The sequence below is a fragment of the Dendronephthya gigantea genome, unplaced genomic scaffold (genome assembly GCF_004324835.1).
Source record: "Dendronephthya gigantea isolate DGI-Jeju-01 unplaced genomic scaffold, DenGig_1.0 000061F, whole genome shotgun sequence".
Lineage (NCBI taxonomy): Eukaryota > Metazoa > Cnidaria > Anthozoa > Malacalcyonacea > Nephtheidae > Dendronephthya > Dendronephthya gigantea.
Window position 1 is genome coordinate 698,841 of NW_021163071.1, and position 17,910 is coordinate 716,750.

The 17,910-nt window shown below is 35.8% G+C and overlaps 3 protein-coding genes across 3 annotated transcripts; 1 reads left to right on the top strand and 2 right to left on the bottom strand.

Annotated features, from left to right (window-relative positions):
* Positions 1 to 1,606: 1,606 nt before the first annotated feature.
* On the bottom strand, positions 1,607 to 4,754 carry LOC114530273 (vesicle-trafficking protein SEC22b-like). Its single transcript, XM_028551873.1, has 5 exons — positions 4,558 to 4,754; positions 3,989 to 4,098; positions 3,714 to 3,874; positions 3,203 to 3,349; positions 1,607 to 2,813 (listed from the first exon to the last, which is right to left on the bottom strand). The coding sequence occupies exons 1-5, from the start codon at positions 4,630 to 4,632 to the stop codon at positions 2,659 to 2,661; spliced, it is 648 nt and encodes a 215-aa protein (XP_028407674.1). The 5' UTR covers positions 4,633 to 4,754; the 3' UTR covers positions 1,607 to 2,658.
* Positions 4,755 to 5,056: 302 nt separating this feature from the next.
* Positions 5,057 to 6,720, top strand: LOC114530317 (polyprenol reductase-like). The gene is made up of 3 exons (XM_028551928.1): positions 5,057 to 5,295; positions 5,624 to 5,946; positions 6,084 to 6,720. Exons 1-3 carry the CDS (start codon positions 5,114 to 5,116, stop codon positions 6,473 to 6,475), a joined length of 897 nt encoding a protein of 298 aa, XP_028407729.1. The 5' UTR covers positions 5,057 to 5,113; the 3' UTR covers positions 6,476 to 6,720.
* Positions 6,721 to 6,957: 237 nt separating this feature from the next.
* Positions 6,958 to 11,188, bottom strand: LOC114530325 (F-box/WD repeat-containing protein 7-like). Its single transcript, XM_028551936.1, has 4 exons — positions 11,006 to 11,188; positions 9,439 to 10,232; positions 8,596 to 9,189; positions 6,958 to 8,499 (listed from the first exon to the last, which is right to left on the bottom strand). Exons 2-4 carry the CDS (start codon positions 10,182 to 10,184, stop codon positions 7,896 to 7,898), a joined length of 1,944 nt encoding a protein of 647 aa, XP_028407737.1. The 5' UTR covers positions 10,185 to 10,232; positions 11,006 to 11,188; the 3' UTR covers positions 6,958 to 7,895.
* Positions 11,189 to 17,910: the final 6,722 nt, after the last annotated feature.

Below are 17,910 nucleotides of genomic sequence, written 5' to 3' on the forward strand. Positions count from 1 at the left end.
CCATGTTTAGACAATGAAATTGACATGTTTTTGAAGTTCAAACGAACTTAGCTAATATCCAAAAATAGGTTTATTACATTTGTAACGTTTGCGGAAGTGTTTTACAAGAATTACAAATGGAACCTTATTCTGTGAGAAAAGTAAACTTATATATGCGCAATTTTCTCTTTTCAAATAGCTGCATTCAGTATTTTAAAACCGTATTTACAAATAACCCAAACATGAAAGGGGGCGTGACAAAACGTACGTTTTGAAACGGCAAACCTACGTTTTGAAACGTGAAACGTACGTTTTAAAATCGCACGCCGCAAGCTTGAACGCAAATGGTAGTAATTCATAATCTGCAAACTTATAAATGTTTTCAAAGGGTACGTGTTTACTTTGTTTATTTGGTATTTGTTTCGCGATAAGAATGAGCCGTATTCGTATACTTTTCAGCTTTGTATGCCGTTTATTTGTTATTGTTAAATTTTCAGCTTTTTATGCAAACGCATAAACCTGTGAAAGGCTATTACACCTTTGCTTTAACTTCAAAAAGTGTTTTTGAAAGTGTAATTTGAATTTTGGTATAAAAAATACACACTATATTTATAAAGTATAAAACTTTTAGCCGCCGGCGTCGACTGCAAAATACAGAATAAAATAACATTTGAAGTTTTTTCTTTGTCTGTGAAGATTTTGTACTGTTTTAACCGTTTGAAACTTCGATTTTAAACCGTTACTTAATTGCTGGCATGGTATAATGCAGCAAAATTGAACGGGCAATGTTTACACTAGCTTTATGATTATTTTAATATTTTTGTATTCAATGATGGAAACATTAGCTATAATATACTCGGTAAAATATAATAAGACTAATTTGAGTTTTGTGTCATTTCATAATATAAGTTTAGGTCAGGTTAACTCAGGAAATTGTGTACTTGGTTTGAAATAGCGAGGGGTTGCTGCATGCATGTATTTCTAGTTTTATTTCCTTCTGCACAGGCGTACGGACTTAAACTTTTGGTAGACAGGCGAAAAATTTCCGCAAAAATTACCCGAACAACGCATACGAATATTTCCTAGATTTATCTATGATTTAAGTAAAAATTGCCCAAATTTGGTAGAATGCGATAAAAATTTACCCAACGTTTTAAGATTCAAATGTTTCTTGGCTTGCAATCGAAGTATGACTACAGCATCCATTGGTTGCAAGGAGTCGAGTAACGTTTCAATACCGCCAACCAGTCCAGTCCCGAATACGTAGAAATTTAGAAAAGTATTTCTCAAAAATTGGAAAAGAATTTCTACGAAGTGTCCCAATTATATATTGATGTTTATATACGTCTGAGTGGAATTTTTGTCCAAATCAGAAATAGAACGCCAAGAACGGGTACTTTAATAGAAAAGTCTGTCATATAGCGCCTCCGCAACTGGTATTACATTTCACTTGAATTTCTCTGTCAAAAACATTTACATGCCCCACTGATCAATTCGTTTGGTTGGGTTTTGTGAAATTCTCAAAAAAGCCCCCGGCCCTGATCAACATGAGTGTTTTCCGGAAAGAGAGAGTTGTTGTAATGATCCGGAAAAATGCGGCGGAGATAACAAGCAAGCAGATAACTAATTAAAGATTGCGTTAACTTTAATATAATTCTATAAATTTGTTTACAATAATTTTGTGAATAACGGTTTGACGTGATGTCCACGACAAGGTATCTGATAATGGGTTCATTCATGTTAGGAAGGTTTATTTATAGATCAGTAAACACTGGACGTTAGTAGTGACGTTAGAAGTGACGTCATCGAATAATGAACGATAATCCGCCCGCTATACATTGAATAAAAGTTTTTTTCCTTTTATACAGTAGTGGACGAACTATCGGAAAGAATTTCCAGATACGTTTACCTACATTCACACGAAACCTCCTTCTCATTTATGGGACAACGGTTTTTTCCAAATCTTGTCATTGATTGTGAAACTGATTGAAAGCGAATCTGTCACTGTCTCTTTCTCTACGTGTATAGCTGTATAACCAAAATCAGCATAATTTATAGGAGATTTAGAATTACTGTTGTTAATAACATCACCTTGTGAATGCGAGTGAAATTCAGAATAAGCGCGATCAGATGCCTAACATCAATCTATACCGCATAGCGGTCGAAAATAGCACTCGGACTTTTGACTCTCACAATAAATTAATCTGTTTATCAGCACAAACAAATAATTAGTAGCTGACATTTTAAGAAACTATTCCATGGAAAGTTTAGGAGAGAAGTACACATGTAAGAAATTTTCGTTTTGAGAAATTTGTAAGAAATTTGCTGCCAAAAGAGAAACAGTGACTTTCCGGAAGTTTTGGTCAAGTTTTCTAAAATCGACCAATCGAAATCAAGGATTTGGAATCAACTACAATTTGACTGCAAAAAGTGCAGCAGTTGAAGTTAAGAACTGGTTCTTAACCTAAATAACTCAATTTCAAATTAAAATATTGTAACAAATTCGTGCTAGATCTGTATCAGACCTAGTATGTCACATTGATAATGACATTATATGCATGCATGCATGAGGGTATGTGTTGGTATTATCTATTCCAACTCACATATATATCTAATCAATATTATCGATATCTTTTTGGCAATTGTTAGGTCTGGTTTGTGACGAAGAGAAATAGACTTTTAAAACAACCAATATCTAACGTAAATTATGAAAATGATTATGACAATTGCAACCGCTGCATATTTAGCATACGCAGTTCGTAAATTTAAATACTGCGCGTCAGACTTGTATTTACCAGACTGATATTTCAGTTTGCCAGCCTTGTCATCTAACTCTGAAACGAAAAGTTATAAATGAATGAACGGTTTCTGTAACTTACTGCAATTAGGTGAAAAAAAAAATTGAATTAATTGCACTATTCTGATTATGCCAATAGTTACAGGAGCCACTTAAAATACAAATGAACAGTAACTCTAAAAAAAATTTTGTAGTTTTAATAAACCTACATTTCAACTGTATTCTAGTCATCAACAGGACAGAATTAAAATATAGATTAAACGCAGATTCATTAATGCTACCAAATGCTTTTGTATCCTGATTACATGTTGTAAGATTTTTTATTCTTCTATTTGGTAGCAAACAATAGAATCGAATTCCTTCTATTATAGGGGGTTCCTCACTCTGCAGATAGTGATGATGTAAAATGTAAAATGGCTATTTTACCTGACAAAGCTTCTCCTCTTTGTAAAACTTCGTCTATATTTTGTACCATGATCCTTTGCACATCATGTAGCTCGTCATTAAGTCTATTTATATTTCTTCGAGATCTGGAATCCATAAAATTTTTTCTTGTTTTTTGAATATAGTTATCTGCAAAAAAATCAATATTAGATAAATGTTACAATAATCCATATATGCATGACCCATTTAGATTTGGATAGCTCAGTGCCTTAATACAATTTCCTTTGATTGCGAAACCCTGGCTCACATCATGAAATTATTGAGAATGTTGTTTATGAGACAAACAAACATATATACTAACTACACTTTTACAGAAACAACATTCAACATAATTTGCTGTAGCTTAGAATCTGTTAGTACCTAACATCTAACTGACATCTGTTAGTTAAGCAATTATCAATTTTACGCATATTTTTCTTCTTCCATTGAGTTTTTTTATTGCTCCAGTCTTACTACAGGGAAAACTGGACACATGATATCTTAGATAACCTACCAAATTCAATAAATGAATACGGTCGAACAACAGTTGGGATTTCGGAACTATTTAACTTCCAAAATTCTTTAGCTATATCTTCAAGAAAACCAAAGGCTAATCTGCTTGGAAACATTTTCTCTGTAAGGGTGAGGTAGCATACACCATTTTCTATAATATAACTGGAAGATCAATATAATTAGAAAGTGGACACAGTAAAAGAGTTAAAAATTGCATCTACTTATTAAAATGACTCCGCTAAGTCCTGTATTACAAAAAAACATGACAACACTTACTGAAACATCATACTCCCAGTTTCAATGTTGCATCGAGCAGGTGAGCGATCACTAAGTTTTCTAAAAATTTGTTTTGCTTGTGCTTGGTAATCTTGGAACTCTCTCCCAGACTATAAAATCAATATTGTTTGTAAAAGAAAATTTAAAGCCACTTTTTAATATAAGGCAGTAGGAAGGCCTAGAGCTTGAGAATCTGATACTTTGTACTAATGAACCTCAACTAAGCTGAATTAGTCCATAAATGGACTGTAACTTATATTTGACCGTCTTGGGATTTGCAAACTTTTATAAATAACAAATTAACACCATGCACTATCATCTCCCTTTGATAAGACTGGTCCAGGGAGATAGATGTATATTGGGCAAAATGAAAATAGAGTTGTGGTGGATGAAATATGGTTGAATTGCAAAATTAACAAATTGTATTTAAACAGGCATTAGTTAGACGTATTTTATGTTACAACAATGCAAACATAACTATACTTTAACTGCTGTTAGTAAAAGTACGATATATATCGAATTATAAAGGATATCATAAGCCGGTGAATAAAAGACCACAGACCACCTACTTGTTCATCTGCTTGCATAGAAGCAGCCAAAGGCAGACCGTCCTTGGCCCGACCAATCATTGTCATTAACACCATTTTTGAATCTTTAAAACAAGAAAAACATAAATAGATCCAGGTTTTTAAATGCCCTGTGTAATGTGCAATAGTATTTAACTCCTCCAACAGACAGCCATTGTTTATGTTGTTTATAATCGTTGCTAAATCCACGTGTACTGCGCATGGCTAATGAGATCGCCAAAAAATACAGAAAAATGTCGCCTATCTTCTTTCCCTTTGCGGCTTTCGGTCACTGCGCTCAAAAGCCTAAATTTAAAAATTATGAAAAAAACTGGCGGGCAAATAACTCTCAGACTTTACAGTATTAAACTCGAACGCCGCATTTACCCAAAAATAGTTTATACTAGTACTCGAAGGACAAACCATGACGGAACGGAAATAGGCGGTGCCGCACTGGTGACTATGCTAATCAGTAATCAGATACATATCTGAGATTCTGAGGCCCGAGGGTAGCACCATACATGTAAATTTATAACATACCAAATTGTAAAAAAAGAAAATGGATACATTAACCGCTATTTGGATCTTTTTTGACGTTGGGTGCCTCATCATAGTGCTTGCAGGTAGTTTTATGAATCTTCTACCTGGCTTTTTGCAAGATATCGTGACCTATGGTAAAATAAGTCCAGCTGGAGACAAGGACTTGCATAGCACTAGGAAACTACTGCTTATACCACACAGGTAAATTATGCAACTTTAAATATTTGGCAAAATACATTAAATATGTGCATGGAGATTGGCATACAGTCATAGAAATATGTTTCATTATGCTTACAGATTAGGGCAATGCAAATGGGGTAATATGATTTAAGAAAATGGTGCCTTTACATAAGACAGCCCAAAAATAACCCTCCACTATCAATGTTTATTGATGGAGCACACTTATTTTTGAGCTAGTTATGTTTACAGTCATAAAATATCTGTGGAGGTTATCACCCTTCCTTGTTCTACTTTCCCTGGGTATGGTATATTACACTATTTACTGTTGATTTTAATGCTCTTTTTTCAGGTTGTTTCTGCACTTTTACGCACTAGGTCTTGTATGGAATGTTTTCTTGTTGGCAAGATTTCTTCAAATTATAATCAAAGAAGATACCTCATACCCAGGCATATTTGGACTTTTCACAACAAGTCCTTCCCAGCAAGACTGTTTCTCAGTTTTGTACACCCTGGCTTTGCTAACAATTCAACTGACTCGAAGGCTATGTGAAAGTCTTTTTGTATCATCATTTTCAAGTAAAATGCACCTCGCCCACTTCATGTTAGCAGTAGCTTTTTATTGCTTTGTAAACTTATCTGTTGTTGCAGAGATACCCAAGTCACTTTCACAAAGTATGTATAATATTTTTGATTGTGATGAGAAATTAGTTTTAAGACATTCTTCAAAATTACCTTGTGGGTTGGCCACTATGGTTGGCCAGTAATTGTTTCCCTGTAGAACCTGAAGTGACTGGGTTTTTTTACATAAGGTTGGTATAGGTCCTGCCAGAACCCTTACCACTCTGTCTCATGGTTGCATTGTTTGGCATTTATTCTCTTCTCCTGGGCCAGCTATCATCAGTATAAATGTCATTCTGTACTTGGCAAGCTAACCTCCTGGACATCTGATGGTGAAAAGATCTATAAAATTCCTTATGGTGATTGGTTCAACCACGTAACAGCGCCACACTATTTTGCTGAGATCCTAATTTACATAGCATTATTTTTGGCTATGAACGGACAATGGTCAAGATGGATTTTCATAATAATATTTGTGGTGTCCAATCTTACCTTTTCTGCTAAAAATACGCACGATTGGTACAAACAGAAGTTTGAGGATTATCCAAAAAACAGATACATTATTTTGCCTTATATTTATTAGTTTTTCATGTAGCAGCAAGCAGATTACCAAGCATATATTTCATTCCTTTGTTTTAAAGTGTCCTTAAATTGTAATTATTGATGGTATTTTTGTGGGCTTTCTTCCAAACGTCATCGTAAAATTAATTTGTAATGCTAGTGGAGTTTTTACTATGGTTTCTATCTTATATACTGTACTTAATTTTACTTTGGGCAAGATATTAGTAGTTTGTATTTTCTGGAAAAATTTGTAGCATCAATTTTTAATTTGGGCACAATATATTTTTTGTAACCTTTTATTCATTTGTAATTTTTTTATAAGTAACACTAATGGTATATTGCACCTTCTTCATCTTATATAACATGGTTTTTCTGGAGAACAATAATAGCAGAAACATACAATTTCAGACGAATTTCTAATACCTAAATCCTGGGAATGTTACAAAAAATTATTTTTATCTCCAAACCTTCAACATTTAATGAGTCAGACTGCAAGCATTTTACACCATATTAAAAAATATGTATTCAATTTCCATTTAACAGTAATGTAACATGTTGCGCACAACCCTGACAAATGAGTTTGACATTTTGTCATCTACATTTAAAGTACAATTTATATTAAACATTGCTAATATAAGTTCATAAATATTATTTCATACAATTAGTTCTTGACTAGATATACAGTGCTATATCAATTTGCTAAACAATATTAACAAATATTAGTATTATGGACTCCTTTTCAAAAATAGTTCTATTGTCCAAAACAATCATCATTGCATAATAAGCACTATAGCTAGTCTCAGTCTGCATGTAATATTTATCACAGTTTTTTATTTTCTTTTGACAGACCCTGGTCCTGCCAAGGGTTTTAAATTATTGCTCAACTGGCATCTAGTCATTTTTTAGGTCAAGCGACTCAAGTAGAAAATAACTGCAGTACTTTACCTACAACAGTCAAATGTTTCTGTCTTATGATAATGTCTTTCTAATATTATCAAAATTATTATACAATACTTTTCTAGAGCTATATTTTTAACAGTCTTTTTTGTACAAGGTATTTTTCACACAATTTATTTACAATTACAAACCTCTAACCTCTAGGTTATATAACAGGTTTATTGTTGAAAATTCTTTTGAATAAGAATTGAAGCTAAACTATTTGTTGTATGTTTCCTAGTTTATTTTAAGTATGAGCCTAAATGGTTACACAAGTTAAACTTATGAACATATCCATCTTTACTTACGAAGGATATGCAAATAATAAAATTAAGAGATTTCAACCTACTTGCATATTTTTAGATTGGTTAAGAATTGAAATTAGTTTGAATTGTATATAATATAGACCAAATTAGTAGCATCTATTTTTTTCAAAACATCCCTGGGCTTGTAAAGATTAATTAATTTTACAATTGAAACATTTTACATACTTCACTTCACCATCCTTACTCTGAAATGCCAAAGTCTAAGACCAATAACTTTGTTTCTTCAGTCCCATTACGACTTCCTACTGCACAAACCAGTTTGGTTTCATTGCAGCGTACTCTCCACACAACACCACCACTGCCACCACTATCCAACTTTACAAGATCTCGAATGAATTCACCCGTCAGGCGGTCCCACAGTTTCACAGTACCATCATCTGAGCTAGTTATCACAAACTTCTTGTTAAACTGTAAGCATGTAACAGCACTTTGGTGTTTGTTTGGACCGGCAAGTGTCTGTAAACATTGCCCAGTAGTGATGTCCCAAATTTTAACAGTTGAATCAGCATTTCCTGAGACTAGGATGTTATTCCGTAGTTCCATACCACTGGTTAAAGATTGGTGGCCAACCAACGTATGAAGACATTGTCCTGAATCAACATGCCAAACACGGATGGATGTGTCAAGAGAGCCACTAACAATGTAAACACCATCAAACTGTAAGGAATAGACTCTGTTTGAATGGCCTTGTAGTGTGTGAATGCATTGCTCTGTCTCTGGGTCCCAAACCTTCACTACATAGTCATAAGCACCGCTGACAATTCTCCGCCCATCATATTTCACACTAGAAAAGTCAATGTTATTAGATTTAAAGAATGTAATAGCTGTAATTTGAGCAAAGAACATGAAATTTATAACAAAAAAATATTAATATTCCTACCATCGAACAGCAGCAACATGACCAACCAAAACATGCAAACATGTCCCAGCCTCAATATCCCATACTCGCAAGGTGGCATCCCGAGACCCACTGACTGCAACCTTTCCATGAATATCCATACATCGCACTGTTGATGTATGACCATATAAGGTATGTATACATTGCCCACTATCAGCATTCCACACTTTAAGGGTGCGGTCAGTTGAACCACTGACAATCAGGTTACCCTCCATTTGCGAGGCCCACACACCACCTGTGTGACCGTATAATGTGCGTAGGCACTTTCCTGTGATGGCGGACCAAACTTTCAATGTGTGATCATCAGAACCACTAACAATTTTATTGTTACTAAACTGCAAACATGTTATGACATAATCATCATGGCCTTTGAGTATTTTATGAGCATTCAATGGTCCATATCTCCAATTCATTGCAATTTTATGCTTTGTGAGGAACATATTCTTGTAAGGACTGTGGTTTACTCCAAGGTTAACATGATTGTTACTGCCTGATGATGTTTTGCGTCTGGCTGGTTTTTGACTCAAAATGGGTTCGTCATCTATACCATATTCATTGCACTTTTCCTTCCATAAACTAGAAAAAAATTGTGCTAGATTTTTAGTTATTTCTTATCTAACAGCAAGCTCAAGGGGTGAATATAGCTTATGTGGCTATGTCTGATGTGTCTTCAATTTTTCTCAAATCTCATGTTTACAAGGTGATGCTGTAGAATTCCTTGCATGAAAGTAATTGTCACAGTATTACAGCTATCTCTATGACTGCTTTATCAGCTTTCTCGCTAAAAATTTCACTACCTGACAAAATTGACAGATGGACACTTACAGATTGTCATCACATAGAATCCTCCAATATTTACAGGTCTGAGCAGCTTGGACCAAATCCTTTGGGCCCAAAAAACCAAGAACATAAAATGCAAGTTCCTTGGGTAGTAATGATATAAAGTCCCTTTGAAATCTTGGTTCAATAGAGGACATCACATGTCGTATAATCGAAGGATTACATCTCTCCATTAGCTCATCTAGTGCTTGTTTCTTCTTATCTTGTGCCCATGTGTGAAACACTTGTAACCAACTCTCAATTTCAGGGGGGCATGTCAGATTACTAGTATGGTGCTCTTGGATGGGATGATTGGTACTATTACAGCTACCCAATTCTTTACTGGCATCTGAGCAAAGTCGCTTTTCTGGTACAACAGCTTCAGGCTTTTTGCTCAATTTCCGTTTCATTGGAACAGTATCCTCACTTCGAGAGTCACTATCATTTAGCTTGTTCCGAAGTGATCGTCTTGAATTGGAACGTTCTTCTCTCGAACTACCACTGCTCTTGGGATCATTTAGTAATTTTGATCGTGGAGAGCAATAAACAAGGTCTTTGTTCATGTCAAAAAATCCTACACCAATCCCACGAATGGATCTCAAGTCATCAATAGAGGTAAACCCACCCAAAGCTTCACGCATATCTATAATCTCTATTGCCTTTCCTTTACCTATTCCTGAGATGTTAGCCAAGTCCTCAGCCGTGGCTCTATTAAGATCTATCTTTCTATGCCGGCGACCTCGACCAGACATGACAAAATATTGCTATTTCAAGATGATATATCCACGTTTTTCTTGAGTCTATAGAGGTCAAAATAAAAATAAATATAATTAAGTTTAGTAAACGTGCTATTTTTCAACATGAAATGTGGAAAACTGAGAATGTTTTTACAAGGGTCACTCGTTTTATTGCCACGAGCAAACACGTGTCTCTTGGGACAAGGCCCAGTGAATTATGAGAGAAATATTTGCCGGTTTTTCACGAAAATTAAAAATAATTTAGAATGGTAACAAACCCTGGTGAATCCATTTCAGTCTCTGTGCATTTCACTTGTTTTAAGTCCAGTCGTTTCAAATATTTTACGTGGTGTGCGATTGAAAAGTGGCTTTGAAACAGGTAGCGAAATTTCAATTATGTCGCCCTGCGACACGTATATCGAAATATGCAGTAAACTGCTGCCGGTACTTGCCAATTTAAATAAACCTTCTAGGCAAGTAAAACATCAACCAAGGCTATAAATACAGGAAAACGGAGTCAAAACAATCCTACGTGAATATTCGACATCAAAATAGGAATAAACATGCATTTTCCTGACACTAAACGCGTCAAAGACAAAACAGGCCCCATCACTCAACGACAAGCATTGCCAAGCAAGAACATGATTTCAAACAATTTACTGCTAAAATTACACATATTATTATATGCTGTGAATAAATACTTTTTATTAAATTAAACAGAAGTCCTAGCTCTATTATTTGAAGCAAAAGTATTTGTAAAACAAACATGCGTTGGGTAAATTAATATTTTGAACGATGCTGTTTCGTTTGATGACAAGCGTTTAAAAGCGGCCTACCTGCTTGGTCTAAAAGATTACAAGCATAGCCCATAAATAAGATTCTAGCTTCAACAGAAACATTCTGTGTTTGCCATCAAATGCTGATTTGTATCACAAAAATCCAAAAGTACTACAAGATAACCTTCGTCCCAGTAGCTCTTCAAGAACACAGTTGACTTGAGTTTAGTAGTTTACTGTAGAGAAAATTATGGCTTTGCCTGAGGTATTACCCCCCGGATATGACGTAACAAGGTTGAAGGTCAAACGAACGGATGGATCGTACATATCACTTTGCGCGTATTTTGGACGCAAAATTCGTGACTATACGCTTTTTGGAACGTGATTTTATAGGTATTATGATCTTAGGTGAATCACAAAACATGCAAATCAACCGGGAAAACTGAAAACGCTTGACAAACAGGACAAAATCGAACGCGCAGTGGTCGCACTCTCATAGACATAGTGTATCTAATGTGGGCACCTTCCGCAAGGTCAGTTCTTCTTAGCTCTTCCACGGCAAAATCCCGATGACCTGATTTTCAAGCATTACATTTATGATTCTGGCTCGTGGTAATGCTCGCCAACAATGAAATTAGAAAGAATGTCGCCACATCAGAGAAGCAATGTCCTCTCAAAGGGCGAAAAAGGGCACTTTTGGCGAAAAATATTTCACCGAGAGTAAAGACAAAAACGAATTACAAAAAGATTGTTGAGTAAGTTCTTTGTAATGCAATCATACAATTCGAATCTACTAGACGTCATATTTATAAAAAGCTCCACCCCCCCTTACCGAATTAAGACAATAATATGCTTTGGCTAACCTGGGCTAATTCAAAAGTCTAAGATAGATGTAATGACTAATGAGCATTATATTGTTTAAAAAAATGGGAAGTTCCTCGAAGTTATTAAAACTCTTTCACCTTCCCAGGAAAATGTACTTGTATAACACACTCTTTTCAAGTCAATTCATGATCTGGCATCCGGTTTTTGTCTCAAAATGAGTTTTAAGGAAACAATGAAACAATATACATACGCATGCTGTGGTTTGCCTCAAATGAAGTGCCTTTTGTGAAGTACTCGTTAGTTTAATAAAGCTAGTAAGTGTAAGTTGTGGAATAATGTAGTTATATTGAGTCATTGATTTATTAGTAAAAACAGGTCATGATCGATATACTGACCAAATTATAAATTGGCACATAAGCTGGCTATATAGCACGGAAATTAATTGTATTCCTTTTTTACTGGCCTATTGATACGAAGGGACTATTTTATATAATTGTTATACGAGACAAAAGGAGCAACAAATAGGTTCTTTAATCTTTTGGTAACGATTATTTGGATTTTTGTCAAATACTCGCTCGACCTCTCCCTAAATGCACGCCCCTGTGTAAGGAAAACGAAAAGTAGTTATATTTCAGATAAATTGATAAAGGAGCCATTTGTGGGATTTTTAATGTATTTATCGATTTATTCGTTTAGTGAATTACTATAAAAAAACAAAAGGATTCTTTTAAAAATTACGTCACAACTTTAATGAAACACCAAACTCTGGTACATTAAAATTAAAAATATACTTCAATACTACAGTCTTTATCAAAGCCTTTGTCTCTGTAGTAAATAAAAAGGACGTTCATTTTTATAATACAAGCATAATATTCAATAAACTTTTGCACGCTAATCAGTGCAGAGAGAGGAAACTACGCTCTTGAAACGTTCGACTGCTCACTGCTCCTACAATAGTACAATCCCCCCCCCCCGAACAATGTACAAGCCACGTACCTTATTATAAAACCTTCTAGTCTCATCAGGGCTGCAGGGAACTCGATATTAAATATTTTATGTCATGTAAGAAATGCCTTTCTCTTAGCAGGGGCCGCGGAGAGTATCAGAGAGTAGGGAGGGGACTAAGTCTTAAATGTTAGCCAATTTCGACATGTCTGACTTTTATTTCAATACTTTTGGCCACCTGTTGGGGGGGGGGCTAAAACTCAGCATCGTCCCCGCGGTCCATATGCTTAGGGGAATTGCTGGAAAAGGTAAAAAAGGCCCTAGCTTACGGAAAAAAAACTTTATCAGAAGATATAATCAGTAAACCAATATTATACAGAAGGACCTCGAGGTTAACCCTATCACATGCTAAATCCCAATACCAGAAATTTCCGAACAGAAGTAGCGTAACCGATCCCACAACAGTGTTTTAAAAAATTTTTTACGACAGTGTTCTGGGAATCGAACCCAGAAGCCACACACGCGTTTTTATCACTATCAACGCTCACGTTTTGGTTTGGCCCCAGACATGGACACTGTTTTTTAAAGCCAAACGAGAAGGAGGGAAACCGGAGTGCCCGGAGAAAAACCCTCCAAATGCAACCTGAATTTCAGGTTACCTGATCGGCGGTCCGAATTTGGTATTTTTATTAATAATCATCCGCAATGACAGTTCAGTTTTATCTATAGTTCACCGTTTCGGTCCGATCATCCAAACCGAGTCCCAGGAATTGCCATGCAATTCTTGAGCTTCGTTAATTCGATCCTGCTGGTGGTCTAACGTGCGTAGCGCGCGTATCGCCCGTTGCAAAAACCGCACCAGGCTCTTCGAAATTAAACTGCGCTTTGTCTGACAATGGCAACAAAAATTATTTCAATTATTCAAATGTTTATATCATGATAAAGAAATTATTCGTATTCACGACTTGCATGCTTTTTCATCTCAAACTGATGTAGACAACAACACCCTTCTACTACATGCACCTTTTTTATTAATTTATCTTTTTTATACGTTCTGGATTACGGCCGTTGACCGAAGATGGAGGAAATAAACGTAATCGGGTTTAACATGCAACTTACTCAATATGGCTGATTAATAATGTCTCTTACCTTTCGCACCGTATAATTACCTTTGGTAAACAGTGACCAAATTGGTCTGAATTTACTGAATTTCACTTGCGCCACTGCTCCATTCCAAACAGTTGTGTTCTTCTTCGACAACATCTCGATGGTGGGGCGTGCAAGGAATTAAACAACATAGTAAGTGTGTCGAAATACGGAGGGTTTTCTTTAAAGGGTTAGCTTTTTAGGCAAGAGGGTACTACAATATTAACCTACAGTTTTTAAGACAATACCCCCCCCCCCATAACCCCATTCTACAAGTCCATGACGCGATGTATTATATGATGCATGCATGTAATTATAGGAGGTATATATTACCTACTTTACTTCTTATACAAGCTATATGCAAGCTATTATAAAACTACTATACAATCTCGTCAAGTTTGTCAAAATGATTATAGATTACGTTTATTTCCTTCATATTCCAGATTTTTAAAGCTTCCGAACGGCAATCCGAAAAATTAATACCAACAAGGGAAACAGAAGAGTGATAATGTCTGAACATCCCATGCAATAATCATTTTTCTTCATTTCAAACTTCAATATTCGTCGAATTTAAATGTTCAAAGACTAAAGTATAATTTTTGATGCCACTGACGGACTTCATTGAAACGATCGCAAGCTAAACAGAGAACTTATATAATCATATAAGTACACTGCATGGATTACCTTCGTATTAATCTAAAATTAGGCTAATACGAATTCGCGAATATTTTTTTCGTCCCGTGCGCGTTCGTCATGCTAATTGCACTTTATTACTTTCATTTTAACGTTTTAAAACCATGTTTGCATTTTCCGCAGCCGCTAATGTGGTGTCAGAATAACCAGCGTGGCTATTGCAAAGTATTTTCATATTTTTCGAAAAGAAAAAAGTTTTTTGTATAAGACCGCCATAAGTCGTTAAAATTCACACCAAGTGACAACTAAGAATGTTTCATAGAATCTTTTTTAGAGAAACCTCAGAAAATGCGCTCATATAAAAGCTGTGAGAAATTTCCTGGTATCATGCATTGTCGAAAAGGGTGAAATGTCACTTGATGTGTGAATATACTAGGTTAGACCACCAGAACGAATCAATTCGAAAATTGATTCCTGCATGCACTTACAGTAAGCATGCATTATTCTAATAAAATTACTATAGTATGTATACCTCAACTTGTACACCTGTCTCGTCTTCCATCGTCTGATTCTGCGACGATCTTTCTCATCTGATCCTGCGACGATCTCTCGTTATCTGATTCTGCGACGAACTACCATTATCTGATCCTGGGACGATGCTTCTCATCTGATTTTGCGACGATCCGCCATCATCTGATCCTGCGACGATTCTTTGTCATCTGACGCCTTTCGCAGATACAAAAATATGATATAATTAATTTACAAAAGAGAAATGTCGCTTATGTATAAAGAATTCAAGATAAATACTCAAAACCAGATTGTAGACCTTCAACATCTCCTACGCCACCCGTCCAGGGCCTTCGCATTGCGCACGCAAATACAAAATGTCATGCACGTTTTGTGGGAAATGTTCATAGTTTTTTTCTGGTCCCGAGAAAACTAAAACACTCGACTATTATCTCCTTCAAGGAATAAAATTCCTCATACATTTCATGTTCAAGTGCTCTATGAGCGATATTTTTTTCCGGACTACAGTCGTTCAAGATGGAAAAAATACAAGTGACGGGGCCCCAGAATCACTTATATTTCCTCCGCATGCGCTTGACATGGCCAGGTTAATTCATGCAAAAACCACAAGCCGAAAATTTCAAAATCAAGGAGGAAAACAGAAGAGTGTTCAGCATGTCTCAGTAAAAAAAAGGCCAAATCCCATGCAATCTTATTCATGAATATTTTAACCGAAATCAAATTGAGTTTTGTATTCGCGTGCATAAATGTCCCAAGGCAGCTCCGACATCTCATGACTCTGACGATTCTTTCATTCTAAAAAAAGAAAACCTTGGTAAAACAAAACAATTCACGGTCATACGAAGGCTAGTGAAAGTGACTTGCTTTCCGGGAATTTTTTGTTTTTAGGTAAAACTAATTGACATGGGAAGCAAAGGAATCAACTACACAGCACGATAAGATACTTTGGAAGTAGAAAACTACAATAGACAGGCTGAAATAGCTCAGCACATGTCAAGTCTAGCATAAAGTACATACATGAGTTATTATTATATGTGCATTATAATCATGCATTCAAATTCTGACAGAAACTTCATTTCAAAAGGGGTACTTTTTTATACACTTTGTATACCAATACACCGGTCTTTCCCTGTACAAAACTAACACAAGGCGTTGACGGAAGAGTATTCACGATACGACAACCTTGTCCAAAAAACACATTGCCCAGCGGGGAAAGTTTCAGCCATTTCTTTAGAAAAATTTAGGATAGTCCCAAAAAGGTTCGATTAAACTATATTCTACAGGGTGTCCCAAAAAAACGAAAACTATTCAAATCACTCATTGTTAAAATTTGAATGCCGTGTTCACGAATTTCAGCCCGTGGGGATTTAATGCAACTTATAAAATGCTAAATGCTTTGTGTTGCTAGAGAAAGGGGACATGTCGAAGGTCATTGTCCTTGAGATACGCATTTAAATAATGTTATCATATTTGTAAATTGTAAATATTGTTAATAAATATCATTTTTGCGAACAAGCAAATTTGACTGCATCATATGCATGCATAAAAATGCTTATGGCAACCCCGATTGATACACTTGTGGGCCCAACAGAGTGTTTAGGCATTCAAACTCTAACAATGGCATTGTTATGGGTGATTTCAATAGTTTTCGTTTTTTTTGGGACACCCTGTAGTTTCACCCACCGTGTACAACAGTACAAACGGACAAACGTGTTATTCAAGTCAAATGCAAATATTAAGAGAACAATACCTATTATTCCCTGCGAACAAGTGTTTGTGTTTTGCCTTCTCCATCTTTCGGCACAATATAGTTCGTTCTGAAATGAAATAAGCAAGGGAAAACAAAATCAAGTTAACAGCTCACTTGCATTTCACATTTTCAATCGAAATATACAAGATATACCAGTAAAAGTCGGCAAGAATATGCCTCCAGTCGCTAATGTTTTCTGGCTATTCAAATCAACACGGCGATTAATTATTTTCAAAGCCGGACAAGCCAAGATCAAGATCAAGCCAACAGATTCTTTCAATCAAACATGAACATGTACCTGAGCAAGACTCTTCCAATTTTTCCAAGTGATCCTTTCCTCCGGCTCTTCGAGAGTATCAAGTTATTCAAGTCTGAGTTTCTCGTCCTCAATCGCCTTTTATTTTCTCAAAGAGCATTCCAACGGACAATGCCTTCATACATCGATGACACTTAACAGTAAGACCCGTTATACGTTTCAAACGTCGTACTTCTTATGTGCCGAAAGCATAAAGACATAACAACAATAGATGAGGCATCGCAATTGATTAACTATTGTTTTAAATGTTTTCGGCAAGGATAAATTAGCCGAACACTTTTTGCAGTCTCAAGCCAGTCAAGGCAATATGTTTGCATATTTCTATTGCCGTTGCAAGTAATTAATAAAATGCCGGTCCATGAAGCGATCAATGGATCTTTGAGTTTTAAAGTGTGGACGGGTTTTTTTCATACTTGAGAAGAATATATATGCTATTTACCAAGGTCTTAAAAACAGCTTTTGGCAGCGCGTTACACTTTTTTGGCTGAGTGAGACACCTCTGTCCAAGTTGGTGCGTGGCGTACGACGCGTGCGTGGCAGCATAGACAATCCAAAAGACAAATCTGTCTTTTGGATTGTTTATGGTGACAGTCGCTAGTGATAAACCCAGCCGCTGGCATAGAACCCCAAAATTACGCGTTCGCTATCAATGTTTATCGTCTTATATCAATTATGCCTTACTCATTGACAGTACACCTGATGAAAGCAAAGAGTTTGTCAAGAAAATGCCAATTGCATGCAATGCTTAAAATTTATGAAGTTTTAATGAAAGATACCGTATAAAAATGAGGGTTAGGAGACTGTGATTGACTTTCTCCTCAA

Coding starts and splice junctions, on each gene's coding strand:
- LOC114530273 (XM_028551873.1), bottom strand. CDS start 4,632: ATGGTGTTAATGACAATGATTGGTCGGGCCAAGGACGGTCTGCCTTTG. Junction 3,350..3,713: donor GTATTCATTTATTGAATTTG/GTAGGTTATCTA, acceptor ATTTTTTTGCAG/ATAACTATATTCAAAAAACA. Junction 2,814..3,202: donor AAGAGGAGAAGCTTTGTCAG/GTAAAATAGCCA, acceptor TTTTCGTTTCAG/AGTTAGATGACAAGGCTGGC.
- LOC114530317 (XM_028551928.1), top strand. CDS start 5,114: ATGGATACATTAACCGCTATTTGGATCTTTTTTGACGTTGGGTGCCTC. Junction 5,296..5,623: donor CTACTGCTTATACCACACAG/GTAAATTATGCA, acceptor CTCTTTTTTCAG/GTTGTTTCTGCACTTTTACG. Junction 5,947..6,083: donor ACCCAAGTCACTTTCACAAA/GTATGTATAATA, acceptor TTTTTACATAAG/GTTGGTATAGGTCCTGCCAG.
- LOC114530325 (XM_028551936.1), bottom strand. CDS start 10,184: ATGTCTGGTCGAGGTCGCCGGCATAGAAAGATAGATCTTAATAGAGCC. Junction 9,190..9,438: donor ATTCTATGTGATGACAATCT/GTAAGTGTCCAT, acceptor ATTTTTTTCTAG/TTTATGGAAGGAAAAGTGCA. Junction 8,500..8,595: donor CATGTTGCTGCTGTTCGATG/GTAGGAATATTA, acceptor TGACTTTTCTAG/TGTGAAATATGATGGGCGGA.